General features: G+C 43.2%; 1 protein-coding gene and 1 pseudogene across 1 annotated transcript; both read right to left on the bottom strand.

Annotated features, from left to right (window-relative positions):
* Positions 1 to 3,031: 3,031 nt before the first annotated feature.
* Positions 3,032 to 3,865, bottom strand: LOC125513023 (protein DMP10-like). Its single transcript, XM_048678065.1, has one exon. It carries the CDS (start codon positions 3,825 to 3,827, stop codon positions 3,144 to 3,146), a length of 684 nt encoding a protein of 227 aa, XP_048534022.1. The 5' UTR covers positions 3,828 to 3,865; the 3' UTR covers positions 3,032 to 3,143.
* A 9,409-nt stretch (positions 3,866 to 13,274) lies between these two features.
* On the bottom strand, positions 13,275 to 13,879 carry LOC125517032 (annotated as a pseudogene).
* Positions 13,880 to 14,193: the final 314 nt, after the last annotated feature.

Genomic DNA, 14,193 nt, shown 5'->3' with positions numbered 1-14,193 from the left:
TCGCGCATGCTATGCGGGTGATATGATGATACCATGCCAAGTTTCAACATTTTCAGGATTCATTTTGTAGTGATTTTCAGTTTCACGGTCATTTAGCTCTCTAAACAATTAGGTAAATGACCGAAAACAACAAATGATGTCAGAACATGTTGGAAATTGATGACGTCGCTTTGAATGCTGCATACTGAACACAAAAGAAGTCCGGAGTTCAAATAAGTTTAAAAAAACATTAAAGTGGCCATGTAACAGATGCGTTCTCGTCCGAAACCCTGATACTCTAAAAGAGTTTGTCCAGTTTGTACACGAAGTGCGTCCAGTTTTTGCCGTGACCCTCTCTACTCTTTCGCGCATGCTATGCGGGTGATATGATGATACCATGCCAAGTTTCAACATTTTCAGGATTCATTTTGTAGTGATTTTCAATTTCATGGTCATTTAGCTCTCTAAACAATTAGGTAAATGACCGAAAACAACAAATGATGTCAGAACATGTTGGAAATTGATGACCTCGCTTTGAATGCTGCATACTAAACACAAAATAAAAGAAGTCCGGAGTTCTAATAAGTTATGAAAAATAATAAGAGGTGCAATGTTGGTTAATTTGCTTCAAGCCATTCGGAATAGTGTAGACTGCACTGCACATAGCTCAGTGCAATCTATGCTATTCCGCAAGGCTTGAAGCTAATCAACATGTAGGTGAGCATTGCAACTCTTCATCATTGTCTGTGCACTCACGGCTTATAAACCGCTCATACTACCTCTCTCTTGGCGAGGTGGGACTAAAAATCAGCTTACAAAGAAACTCTAGTACCGGTTCATGGCATGAACCAGTACTAAAGGTCTTCGTGGGGGCCCCAGACTGACCATAGCCTGACACAGCCTCATTAGTACTGGTTCGTGGCATGAACCGGTACTACAGGTTAACCATGAACCGGTACTAATGATGCCCGTCCGCCTAGCCGTTGGAACCGGCACTAATGGTCACATTAGTGCCGGCTCAAATTCAAACCGGCACTCCGCGCACAGGCCACGTGGAGGCCCATCTGTCCCGATTCTGGATTGAACTGGGACTAAAGGGACAGGGCATTAGTACCGACCCTTTAGTCCCGGTTCCAGAACCGGGACAAAAGGCCCTTACGAACCGGGACAACATGCCCTTTTTCTACTAGTGAGATGAATACCTTTAAAAAATAAATTAAGCATTTTGGGTTATACTCTCTCCGTTTTCTAAATATAAGCCCTTTTAGTGGATTTAATACGGACCACATACGATTGTATATAGACATATTTTTAAGTGCATTTTGCTCCTTACGTAGTTCGTAGTGAAATCTCTAAAAGATCTTACATTTAGAAACAGAGAGAGTATCTATTTATTTCTATTTCTTTGTGAAAGTGGGTTAAATATTTTAAAAACATAAACAAGAGTAAAAAAGAAAATAAGAAATAAATAAATGAACAAACGGACCAAGGAAGGAAGGAATAAACAGGCCAACGAACGAAACAAAGGAAGGAAGAAAATTTAACTGGACCAGAATACTATGGGCTTCCCTTAATGCGAGGTGCGGTTCTCCGTCTCGCTTTAACATAGGTAATAACATCACACATATCTATATAAAATAGATGATGTGTCAAGTAATAAATAAATAAATAAAAGGCATGTGGTAACATAGCTAGTTAGGCTGGTCATAGTGGGGAGTAACTTAGACTAGTGTCATATGCATGACACTAGTCTAAGTTACTACCCCCATAGTGCAAAGTATCTTAGTAGTAGTGTCATAGTTTGTTTCATTTATTGCCTTATAGACTCATTTTACCTCGGAAAGCACTATGTTACAATAACATATTATGTTACTCCAAGCATCTCTCTCCTCATTAAATACTTGCCACATAAGCAAAATTGTCTTGAGATGTGTTAAGTTACTACCTAAGTTATCCCCACTATGGCTAGCCTTACCAGTAGTATGAGTAACATCACACATATCAAGACAAGATGAGTCTATAGCCTAATAAATGAAGTATTGCATGTCACCACACATATGTTATTCCCCACTATAGAGGTAACATAGACTAGTAACATAGGCATGTTACTAGTCTAAGTTACTCCCCATTGTGGCTAGTCTTACCCCTAAAGAAATAAAATACCACAGTTCTTATTCGGCGTTATACGAATATATGGAGACAGTGACTCATCCTGTATATGTGCTATGTTTGACTTCCAGGGCGCGCCGCAGGGTCAAACTTGGCGCAGCCACTCGTGCTAATCTTGCTCTAAAAAATGTTCCTAATAAGTTCCAAGGAAAAATTGTGCTAATCAATTAGACAGCACATGCATTGTAATGTCATGAGAGAGACATGCTGCATCGATTGACATCGTAAAAAGAAAGCGACCCCACGACACGAGCAGGAGCTGATCGAACAAGAGATCGGCATATATATCTTCTAGTAGTATTCAACGTTACCGGACGGAGAGAGAAAGAAACGCTCAAGGCCAAAAGATATGAACGTACATATATGACCAACGAATCAAACGGAAAAGAAAGCTGCAGCTCGAAGCATCTACGTACTTACGTGCGTGCGTGGGTGCGTACGTGGACAGCTCTGCGAGATATAGACCTTGGACGGAGACAAAATTCACGCGACATAACATATGCTCCTTGGGCAAAAACGATCACTCTTGCTGGCCAGTAGCAGCTTGTAGCTTGGTTCTCACGTACGTACGTACGGCTGCTACAATGACAGCGGGACATCGAGCAAACGTTTTTGTTTTTACAATCCTTTGAAACATCGGCGATCCTTATGGTCTGTCGTGCTGGAACGCTTCTGAATTTTGGCGAGCTAGGCCTCTGAAGCTTGCGGCGACAGTGTATCTGTTCATGTTGCCTCATGCGTTTTGCATGAGCCGGTTGGTGGTTATACATGCGTTCTGTCTTGTTATATTTCCGTACGAACTACTATGATTTCGTTAATGAAACTGCGAGGAAACCCCTTTCTTATAGTACGAAAAATATATACTTCAAAAACTTCGCGATTATTTCTCTCCTTTGATACAATCAACAACTTCTATCACACATTTCATTGTTTCCAGTTCCTGCTACGTTTTCCCTAGCTCCTTGTTTTTCTTCAAATTATGGGAATTAACTTAATTAGATTGAGTGATCGGCCTTCCTGCGAGGAGTATTGTCGCTGAATCCGATGCCCTTCCTTTTGGTGGGGAAGATGGTGAACACAAAGGTGGACAGAAACGCCATGCCCAGCGGCAGGTTCTTGAGGAGCTCCTGGGTGTTCCGATTAGCGTCCGGGAAGAAGCAATTCTGCAGCCCCACGTCGCTAAACACCACTGTGAGGAACACCACCGCCGCGAAGAAGGAGTGCACGAAGTCCAGCGGCCGGAGGCGGAGGCTCCGGAGCTCGTCCCTGTCCCACTCCCGGCTCTCGTCCTCGCCAGGGAAGTTGAACACGTTGAAGCCACGGGGCGTGGCGACGCCGTAGTAGAGCTTTCCGTCGCGGCCGACGAGGCTGTCGGTGAAGGAGAAGAAGAGGCACATGACGACGAGGATGGCGACCAGTGCCACGGTGAGCCACTGGTTGGAGGCCTCGCACTTGCCGTGGTTGGTGAAGGACGGGGACAGCGCCTGATATGCCAGCACCGTGCCCGTCGGCAGGAGCTGGGCAAGGTTCGTGACGCTCGACATGACCCTGTCCATGGTAGGTGTTGCCGTGGGCGGTGCCGTGCCGGCGGGTGTTATCTCGCCGTCGTCGTCGACGTCCTTGGTCGCCGTCGGTGGAGGCATCTGGATTACCGTAGGCGAGGGAGAAGAAGTTGCCATTGCAGGTACTGTGCTCGATGTGGTCGTGCTCGCGCGTGTTCCAAGTCCCAGCTAGGAATATTTCAAGCTGATCCACACGCTGCTGTTTATATAGGGAAATTATTAAACCATTGATGATTCCAAAGTCCAACCTAGGCTGGCGCGCGTGAGCGTTGCTTTGTCTAACTAGTAACTACTACATCACTTGCTGCGTGTTGAACGGCTCTACATCCATTAGTGTAGTTTTGTTTAATATAGTTAGTTATTCACAAAAAAATTATCTTTTCAAAAGGAGGTTTTTTTAGAGATTTAAAAGAAGGTTGACATCTCTGCTCGACATAATTGTAATGCACATATACATTATTTTATTGAAGTCGATGCAAGGCAACAAAGTTATAAACATCGACAAAGAGTACAAAAGATAATTATGTCAAAACGATTACAAGATATGAATGTAACACCTACGACTTGGTCGACCTTTTCCGCGGCAACATCTTCAAGGAGGGATAAAGCCCTTTATGGTCATCACCATGTCTGGTCAGAGACAACCTGAACAAGAATTTACGTACTGGTTGCCCAGATTAACCAATGAACGCTAGCACACAACCATTGAGACAAGGCCTTATGCATGTTGGTCACTATTGAGCCTGGCCAATAAAGATTACACCAAGAGTTTTCACCCTAGACATGAAGAGGTGTTTCAGTCACCATCTTAATGATAACTCTTTCAATAGTCACGCCTGTCAATACTCCACGCCAATGACACAAGAAGATTTGTGAGACGTCTTCTCACATTAGATATAACTTGTCATGAGTAGTTTGCTGTGAGCACTTCAATTTGGCGGAAGTCTTCTTCCATGGAGATGGGAAGGTGAGGAAAGAAACTAGCTAGTTCCCTCTTGTCTATCAGAGCAATTCCAATCATCCCCTGCCCCACTCTCTATCTCTATTTAAGGGACTTTGGCTAAAAAAATCTCAGTTTAGCCCTCTCTTTACTTACCTAGAGTGTAGACAGCCCTTAGTCCAACATATTTCTTCACTACATGTAGAGAGATGGGAGGGCCTTTCTTTCCCACAAAACAGCAACCGCCACGAGATTTACCTTCCATCTCACCTACCCCCACCAGCCGCTGGAGCTTACGGCTGCAACCATGAAACGTTGGAGCTCGCTGAAGGCCATCGGCGCCACTTGCTGGAGCACGCCAACCGCCATCGTCTATATTTTTCTTCTTTCTTTCAGCACAAAAGAGTAGGAGGGATTTAGCGGGATGACCGTGGTTTAGAAAAAAGAGAATCCCAATAAAAGGACTCCCTAAAAGGATTTAGAGGAATTTTTGTAGTTGCTCGTTATTATTTACTCACACTAATTTCCTGCCGGTCTACCAACCTTCAACATCTTCTGCTAACAGATTCTTGGAGGTAGAGGACTGCTAGTTAGATCCGATCGAAGTTTTTTTTTTTTTGGTTTTTTGGTCTTTGGTTTCGCTTGGTTTTTTGATTTTTTACTTTTCTTTGATCAGGACTGTTGCATGCTGAAGGGCTCTAGATGCATCTGTGTAGTTTTGTTTAATAGTTGTTGTAGGTTATAATTCACACCTTCTTTCTCTTTTCAAAAGGAGCTCTTTTAGAGATTGAAAAGAAGGTTGGCACATTTTTTTCCCTTGTAGTTGATGCACGACAACAAGATTAAAAACATCAACAAAGATAGTACAAAAGATAACTATGTCAAAACCCTTAAGATATGAATGTAACACCCACGACTAGGTAGTTTAGGTATGTGATTTCTACGTACCACGGTCATCTAAAAAAGCAGAGCAAGATCGCATCTCACCCCGCCGCTTTCTCCAAAAAAGCTAGGGTTCCTTTGTTTCCCGCTGCCGCCGCCGTCGGTTCGCCTTATCTCCGGTGGCCCTAGGGCCATGGGGGCGCAGTGGATCCTGCCCCTTGCCGGTGGGAGGGCTTCATTTTTAGATGTTTCTTTTGGTTTTTGTTAGGATTTTTGTCCTGCTCAGGAAGATGAGACGGCGACAGCTTCCTAAACATGGAATAAGGTTCTCCTCGCCTAGCCTCATTTCAGGTGGTGCGTCTACCATCGTCGGAGGGCGTGTGGAGGCGTGCCTCCGGTAGACCTCACAGGATTTGGTTTGTAGTTATCTTTGCTGGATCTACTTGGATCTGGTCTTTGTTCGTCTATGTTCATGTGTCTTCAGGTTGGATCCTTTCGATCTATGTGTCTCTTCATTGGTGGCGGTTGCTGCTCTGGTGTCGTGGTCCTATAGGGCCTTAACAAACGACTTTTCGACTTTCTACTACAACAAATTTTACCCGACTCCAGCGAGGGAGAGGCGATGATGATGGTCGTCTTTGGTTCGCTTCAGTGCTTGTAGTCGTCAGTAGGTGGTCTATAGACCGTGTTCATTGTACTAACATGATTGAAAATGAATAGATAGGAAGTTTTCTCCAAAAAAACACCTATGACTAGGTCGACCTTTTTGTACCAACACCTTGAAGAAGTGATAAAGGCCCTTGCGCCGTCATCACAACATCTGGCCAGAGACAACCTCGACAAGGATTTACGTCCTTGCTACAGAGACCAACCAATGAATGCTAGAACAACACCAATGAGACAATGCCTTAGGAAAGTTGGCCATTATTAAGCCTGGCCAATAAAGGTTAGGTCAAGAGTTTTCTTCCCGGACATGAAGAGGTGTTCTAATCACCATTTTGATGACTATTCTTCCAATATCCGTGTTAGTCAGTACTCCATGACAATGACAGTACCAGATTTGTGGGACGCCTTCCACTTTAGGTGTAGCCTAACATGAGTAGTTTGTAGTGAGCATGTCAATTTGGCGAAAGTCTTCTTCGAGGAAGGTGGGAAGGTGATGAAAGAAACTAGCTAATCATCGATTGTGTATCAGAGCAATTCCAATCATCCACTCTCTATTACTATTGAAGGAACTTTGGCTAAAAAAAAATCTCATTTTAACCCTCTTTCTACTTACCTAGAGCCCTTAGTACAACACATATCTTCACCACATCTAGAGAAAGAATAGGGCCTTTCTTTCCCATAGATCACCAACCACTTTGAGATTTTCCTTCCATCTCACCTACCCCACCAGCCATTGGAGCTCATGGCTGCAACCACTGCACATCGGAGCTCACCAAAGGCCATCGTCGCCACTTGTTGGGGCTCACCACCCACCATCGTCTATTTTTTGTTCTTTCTTTCAACACAAAAGGAGAAGAAAAAAGAACAAGGGGGATTTAGCGGGATGACCGTAGTGTAACAATAGAGGATCCCAATAGAAGGAGCCTCCTAAAAGGGTATTAGGAAGGCATATGTAGAGGAGTTTTGGAGTTGGTCGTTATTATTTTGGGTGTGGCTAGATCTCAGTCGACTGAGATTTAACGAAGTCTCAGTCAAGTGATAGAACTTATAAAAATAAAAATAAAATAATCTTTTTGCAAGGATCTCCACATAAGGTCCCATGAATATATCATTGAGACATTGACTAAGACATGGTTAAGTCTCAGCCGACTGAGATTTAGCAATCCTGTATTATTTACTCACTAATTTCTTGCCGGTCTACGAACCTTCAACATCTTCTGGTAGTAGATACTTGGAGGTAGAGGACTGCTAGCTATTTCTACATCTAGATCTAGATTTCATCGAAGTTTTTAGTTGATTTTTACTTTTCCCTCTCATTTTAATGTTTACTTTTCTTAGTAGTCAAAATATTTATTTATTCTGTACTTCTTTTTTATCCATAAACATTCTTTAACATATGACTATATTTTTTGTCTCCATGAACTTTTTCAAATACACAATAACCTCTCTTTTCACATATATGTTTTTTTAAAGTAATATGTAAATTTCTTACAAGAATATAATTTTTTGTACACAAAAGTATTTTAAAAATATGCGATGAACATTTTATTTTATAAATACATATATTATCAATAATATTTGTTTTAACAAAATATTAAATATCTTCATATATGTATATAATTTCTTGCATAAAGAAATATTTTTTTATGCAACTAACATTTTATTACATTGATATGAACATTTTATTTGTGCAGGAATAACTTTTCATTTCTTGACTTTTTCATATTTGAAATATTATTTTAGAACATTATTTAAAATGGTAATAAAAATATATTTTCCTATTTCCAAATAGTTTTAATTATTATTTAAATCGTCTTTCCACAATATTTCCTTAAATCTTTAATAACCTTTTTCAGAAAACATTTACTTTAATGGGCCAACCTAGGGGCACGCGGGGTGTGCGTCAAATGTTTGTTTGTTAGACAACAGGAATAAATATTTGAATTGAACATTATTCCATGACTCCTATTTCAGACTCCATCTATAAGGGGAAAAGGAAAATAGGATTAACCGCTCTTTTCTCACTCCCTCTCTATTGCATGGGTGGAAGAACTAAGATGGAGAATTTTGAAAAATAAATGGCTCTCTAAGCTAGCACACACGCTACGGGATGCCCATGTCATAGCACCCCGCTGAACACACTAATGTGCCTTTGGTTGCACACTGATTGATCTCGAACCTGCCTATTTCGTCGAGATTCCCGATTGCTTGCTCCAACACTTCTGACACTTCTTGGTCGATCCAACTTGGTGACTTATTTTGACACAATTGCTCATCTAAATCAATTTGAAATTGCAACCTTAAATTTGATCTAATACCAGTTAATAAAAATCTGAATCAACATACAAGGAAACTATTCACAACCCATTGTCTACATTTATTAACAAGGCTTAATGTGAACACCTACATCCCGTGTTATGATTATGAGTTCTCATTAAATTAATGTAATGCATAGAAAACAAAGCCTACCACAGTTGACATTTATCTTCGACCTAGATCAAAACTTGCAATATAAAGAAATACATAGAATCAAAGAAGTGTGTGGCACACTTCTAATTTGTCTGGACATTTGAATGTAGCTCGATCTACTCTTATCTATGAAGTGGCTCAGTCAAATATCATCTTGTTCACTAGCAATTAGATGACTTACATTGGCGAGCAAGTGTTATAGTACTAGAAGTGACACAGGTATGGGGGTTCAAAAGAGGTAATTGCACTGACAGTACATAAACTTGTCACGTGAAGAGGGCTAATCTTTCTGGGAAATGACGCATATGCTATGAACGTGAGCCATTTATTTGTCCTGGCATACCTAGAAGTTTACAAATTAAAATGTTATCTTCGAATTGCATCACAAGGTCCTTCTCCTGTATTTTCACACACCTTCGTCAGAACCCTATAGTTCACTCAGGGGCTTGATCAGTAGGACTGCCTACTCTTTATGCTCCTCGCATCTGGGTGAATTTTGACAAGACATTGGAAGATCAGGACGAAAATTCACCGTAATTCGGTTCTTCATCTGGTTGTCATGTCCCAGTTCCATCTCCCTGACGTGAAAGTTAAGCAACATTGAGGTCGACCATGATGTTGCCATGGTGCTTCATCTCCTCTATCACAACAGAGATTGCAAATGGGGAATGACAAGAGAAAAATCAAGGATCTATTCACAAATTAAATGTGCCCTACCTAGTTCGGTTTCATCACGTGTGCCATACGTGCATCATTTTCCAACATGGAAGGCCATCTAGGCTTAACTATCCCTTGATGGCATGATTTGGACGAAAACCAAATTCTTGCCTGGTTCATGCTTCATGCACTTTGCAAGTTGATGTATTAAACTGAACCCATGAGACAAGAGTCACAAGTTTATGTACTGACATGCACATGGGCGGGCCTAGGACCTGGGTTAGGAGCATTTTAGCCATGGCCAGGCCAAAGTGGGGAACATTAGCAGTTTTGGCCCAACCCACTAAACTATAAACAACACCAGCATATGCCCCTAATTTGTCCATTTCCTGGCCCATCGATCTCTGGACTATGCAACTACCATATGGATGTTCTATTAGTTTTCTGTCAAGTAAAGCCCTGCAAAAAATGAGGCTGATGCAGACGCATTGGGGTGGGGTGGGGGGGGGGGGGGGGGGGGGGGCAATAAACACCCATGGTAGGCTAAATATGCATGCTGCCGCTTTCTAGTTAGCCCGTTCAACATTTTTATAAAATTCTAAAAGAAGCTTGTTTGACTTTCAAGGCATGGCCATGGGGCAATTTGGCGCAGCCTTGCATGTACTGAAGTCATATATATTCCGGCAACGAGTTTTGATATTGCATGATCTAATGGTGGAATTATATTTGAAGAAAAAGAATCTGCAAACAAAAATTATTTGAAGAAATCAAGTCTCTCCTTTTGTTAAACTTCTCAGTTTTTTCCTCGCAAAATAAAATAATTTTTCATTTTTTCATTTTTCATATCACCCTAGACTATGTAAGAAAGTTGTGACGCATGGTGCGGACGGACGCCCCAAGCTAGCCGCATGGCCGGACTGTGTGACTTGTTTCGTACTCCCTCGGGTTGGGTTTATAAGTTGGGCACGGATGTTTAGGCCTTTAATTTGACTAATAAAACATGTATAATGTGTCAAAAAAATTATACAGTCAGTAACTTCTTTTGACGACAAATCTGAAGATATTACTTCTAATAAAATATATATGAAGAACTAAAAACTCTTGTCTGATTCATAAAGCAACCGGCGCTGTTTTCAACTGATTCCGTTGCGCGCATACCATGAGAGAAGTTAAGTGCTAGAGACTGCTATCTTCTTGTTTTGATATAGCTCACCACTCTTGCCGAATGAAAGAAATTGATATCTTCTACTACTACTTTCTTTGGGGGAGAGAATTTAGTACTTCTATTCAAGGTCGCCGGAGCATGAAATTGATGGACTCATGGCCCAATGCACACAAGAACGTTCGTGCCATATTGGATGTAATGGGATGGAGAGTGTAGTAGTCATGTGATTTGGCCCCTATGTAATTGTATCCACTTCTTTCCGTTCGAGCAAGAGAGTGTTCGATCGGTGCAATCAACCCATATATCTTTGGCGGAAGGACACAAAGTCATCGTAGGCGCCTCACTATCAATGAAAATGTCGCCTCCCACACGAAAAAAAATCGCCTTGAAGACAAAGGTTTTTAATTTTGGAAACAAAATAATTTCGGACCTCACTGAAATATGTTTCGGCAGCGGCGATGTTCTGTCTGGATCCCGGGGCGGCGGCCCTGGAGGGTGGCGGCTGGTGAAGCTAGGGCCTCCCGCGGCGGCATGGTGTTGTGCAGTCCCTATCCAAGGCGGATCTGTGACGGCAATCTGCTATGGATTGGTTCGGATCAGAGACGGTGACGAGCGCGCGGGATCCATCTCGGCGGCTTGGCGAGGCGGGGTGGGATCCCTCCTCCTAGGCTTCAGTGGTGGCACACTCAGGCAGTGGCCGGTGCGCCAGGGCTCCTACGATGGCACTGTTGTTGCGGTTGGTCCTGGATCTAGGCGGCTAGATCTGGGGCTTTGAAGGCGGTCGAGACGGTGCACAGGTTGTCGGGTGGATTTCTTGGGACGGATCCGGGTGAAAACCTGGTTTTTGGTCCATGGCCGGAACCGATGATGACGATGCCCCTGTCATCGTTTCCTTCATGAAGGCATCATCGAGGTGAAACTCCCAACTCCACTCAATACTTCCGGGGGAAACCCTAGATCAGCTGATCGGATGTCGGCGGAAAGCATGTGTCGTTACCCCCTTGGGGGCGGCATTCTTGGAGGTGCACTCGGCTTCGCAGGACCAGCGGACGGCATCTTTGGTGGAGTGGTGCTTCATCCTACACATTAATGACGACGGATCTCGACGGCATGGCGCAGTGCAGATTCGGAGTTCAATGTGCGAGGATGGACTCGCGCAGGAGGACGACGCTGTCTTACGTCGTGGTGGCATCGATGGCAGAGGGATCTGGCACGGTAGATGCAACAGTACATCTCTAAAGATGGATTGGTGGCAGGTGGCTGCGGCGGCCTCATACCCGGAAGACGTCCTGGTTGAGGAGTGCGCCGGACTGGTAGGTGCCCCATACCCGGCAGGCGTCCTGGTTGGGACCTTAGGTCTTAGATGTTTAGGTTTGGCTGCGATGTCTGTTTGGTATTAGGCCCAGGCTATCAGCGCCCCTTCATCAATTGGATATGAGTAGCGACAGTTGTTGATCACACGGTGGCTTTAGTCTTACTGTTGTATGACTTTATAAGGTCTTGTGAGAATAATTAATAAAGTGACCGCATGCAACGCCCAGATGCAGAGGCCGGGGGTCCTCCTCCTTTTCTAAAAAAAACTGAAATATGTTTCAGAAATTATTTTGGAAATTTAGATTTCAAAATTTACTTAACTTTAATAAATTCATACATGATTTAAATTTGTTCTGAAATCAGTTTAAAAATTCCTCGAAATTTCGGGGTTAATTATTTTTCGGACACCACTGAAATATGCGAAGTTTCAGAAATTTCATTGAAATTTCGTTGAATTTTTAACCCCCAAAGCATCAAACCTGTCATTTGATCCTTGGTGGGTTAGGAAAACCACTACCCTCCTAACGATCCAGCCACACGTTGGTTCTCTGTCGTTGAGGCCCTTATTAACATACTAGAAGGTCTTCTACCTACCTGCGGATCCGAATTAGCCAGAGGGTTCTTATTTTGCTATGGGAATAGCGCCCCTACCGCAGACTAGTTTGTAGCCAATTCTGCAGCAAATGATGACCCATGGCCCAAGCACGCACTGGTAGGGGCTTCTACTGGCTAGGAGTGCCCAAAACAGTAAATCCAATGTCCGGAATTGCTAGTGCTTTAAGATGGCTGGATTATCGCTCAATATTAATGTTTCTAAATAAATGTATATATGCAGCCTCCCCCGCGGTGTTCGAAACGCTTCCTACAACACACGTTTTAGATTTGTACTTGTAATTATTATTTTTGTGAAATGTCTTGGATCCAATTGATTTATTTTTGGACCGGAGGATCCAATTGATTTAGGTGTTTATCCTAAACTTACCGACTAATTTGTTTCATAAAAGTATGTTATTCATTGTAAAATGAATTGGAGAACAAGATAAGAGAGAAGTGTAAGGTATGTGTCGCCAAGTAGGAGAGACCCATTGATGCAAACTGGATTTAGTTAACGATTTTGGTATAAAATAGAAACATCGATCTTATAGCAAACAATGGGAATGGAGAGCTCTGATAAGCCTGCAGGGTACCTACATAATTGTACACTTTTATTTCTATGTTTGCAAAACAAGCATGGCAGACACCGAACATATAAACTTCAAAAACTTCAAGACTTTCTCTGATATGATACAATCAAGCTACTTCTACTCCTGCGAGGAGCGGTGTCGTCAAATCCAGTTGAGTAATCTCCTGAAGGATTCAAGTTTTTTTCAATCACTCCTGAAAGATTTATCAACATGCCTGGCAACTTCAAATTATGGGAATCAAACTTAATTAATTTGAGGGATGGACGACCTTCTGGCGAGGAGCATTGTCACAAAAAACCGGATAGAATCGCCATCCCCGTCGGTAAATTCTTGAGCAGCTCCTCGGTGTTCCTGCCGGCGCCCGGGAAGAAGCAGTTCTGCAGCCCCACGTCGCTAAACGCCACCACGAGGAAAACCACCGCCGCGAAGAAGGCGTGCACGAAGTCCAGCGGCCTGAGGCGGAGTCTCCGAAACTGGTCGAGATTGTTCCACTCCTGCCTTTCTTCCTCGCTGGAGAAGTTGAACACGTTGAAGCAGTGTAGTGTGGCGAAGCCGTAGTATAGCTTTCCATCGCGGCGACCGATGACGCTGTCGGTGAAGGAGAAGAAGAGGCCCAATAGGGCGAGAATGGCCACCAGCACCCTTGTGAGCAACTGGTTGGAGGTCTCGCACTTGCCGTGGTGAAGGACGGGGACAACTTCTGGTATGCCAACACCGTACCAGTCGGCAGGAGCTGAGCCAGGTTCGCGACGCTGGACATGACGACGGCCGGTGCAGGCCCAGTGGCAGGCATTGGCGGTGACGTGCCATTGGCTGTTATTTCACCGTCGCTCTCGTTGGTCGGTAGATGTATCTGGATCGCCGTGGACGATGGTGAAGAAGTAGATGCCATTTTACGTGTACTGTGCTTGATCTGTGTCCCAGTTTGGGAAGTTGGAATACTGCAAACTGATCTAGTTGTAGCTCTTTATATAGGCACATACATCCTACGCGAATGATTCCAAAGTCTAAACTAGGTTGGCGCGTTGCATTTCTGAAGGGCTACATGTACCTGGACTTCAACTCTGTAGCTAGTTTTGATTAATGGTTAATCAGTGTGTAAGTTGAAATTAACTTATAACCAACTCGTATGACGTGTAGTTTGCAACCAGCACGTGAATTTAATTGGTGATATACACTATGTAAGTCTTCTTCTAGGAAGGTGAG

The sequence above is a fragment of the Triticum urartu genome, chromosome 6 (genome assembly GCF_003073215.2).
Source record: "Triticum urartu cultivar G1812 chromosome 6, Tu2.1, whole genome shotgun sequence".
Classification (NCBI taxonomy): domain Eukaryota; kingdom Viridiplantae; phylum Streptophyta; class Magnoliopsida; order Poales; family Poaceae; genus Triticum; species Triticum urartu.
Note: the sequence above shows the minus strand (reverse complement) of the source record. Positions and strands in the feature narration are given on the sequence as shown.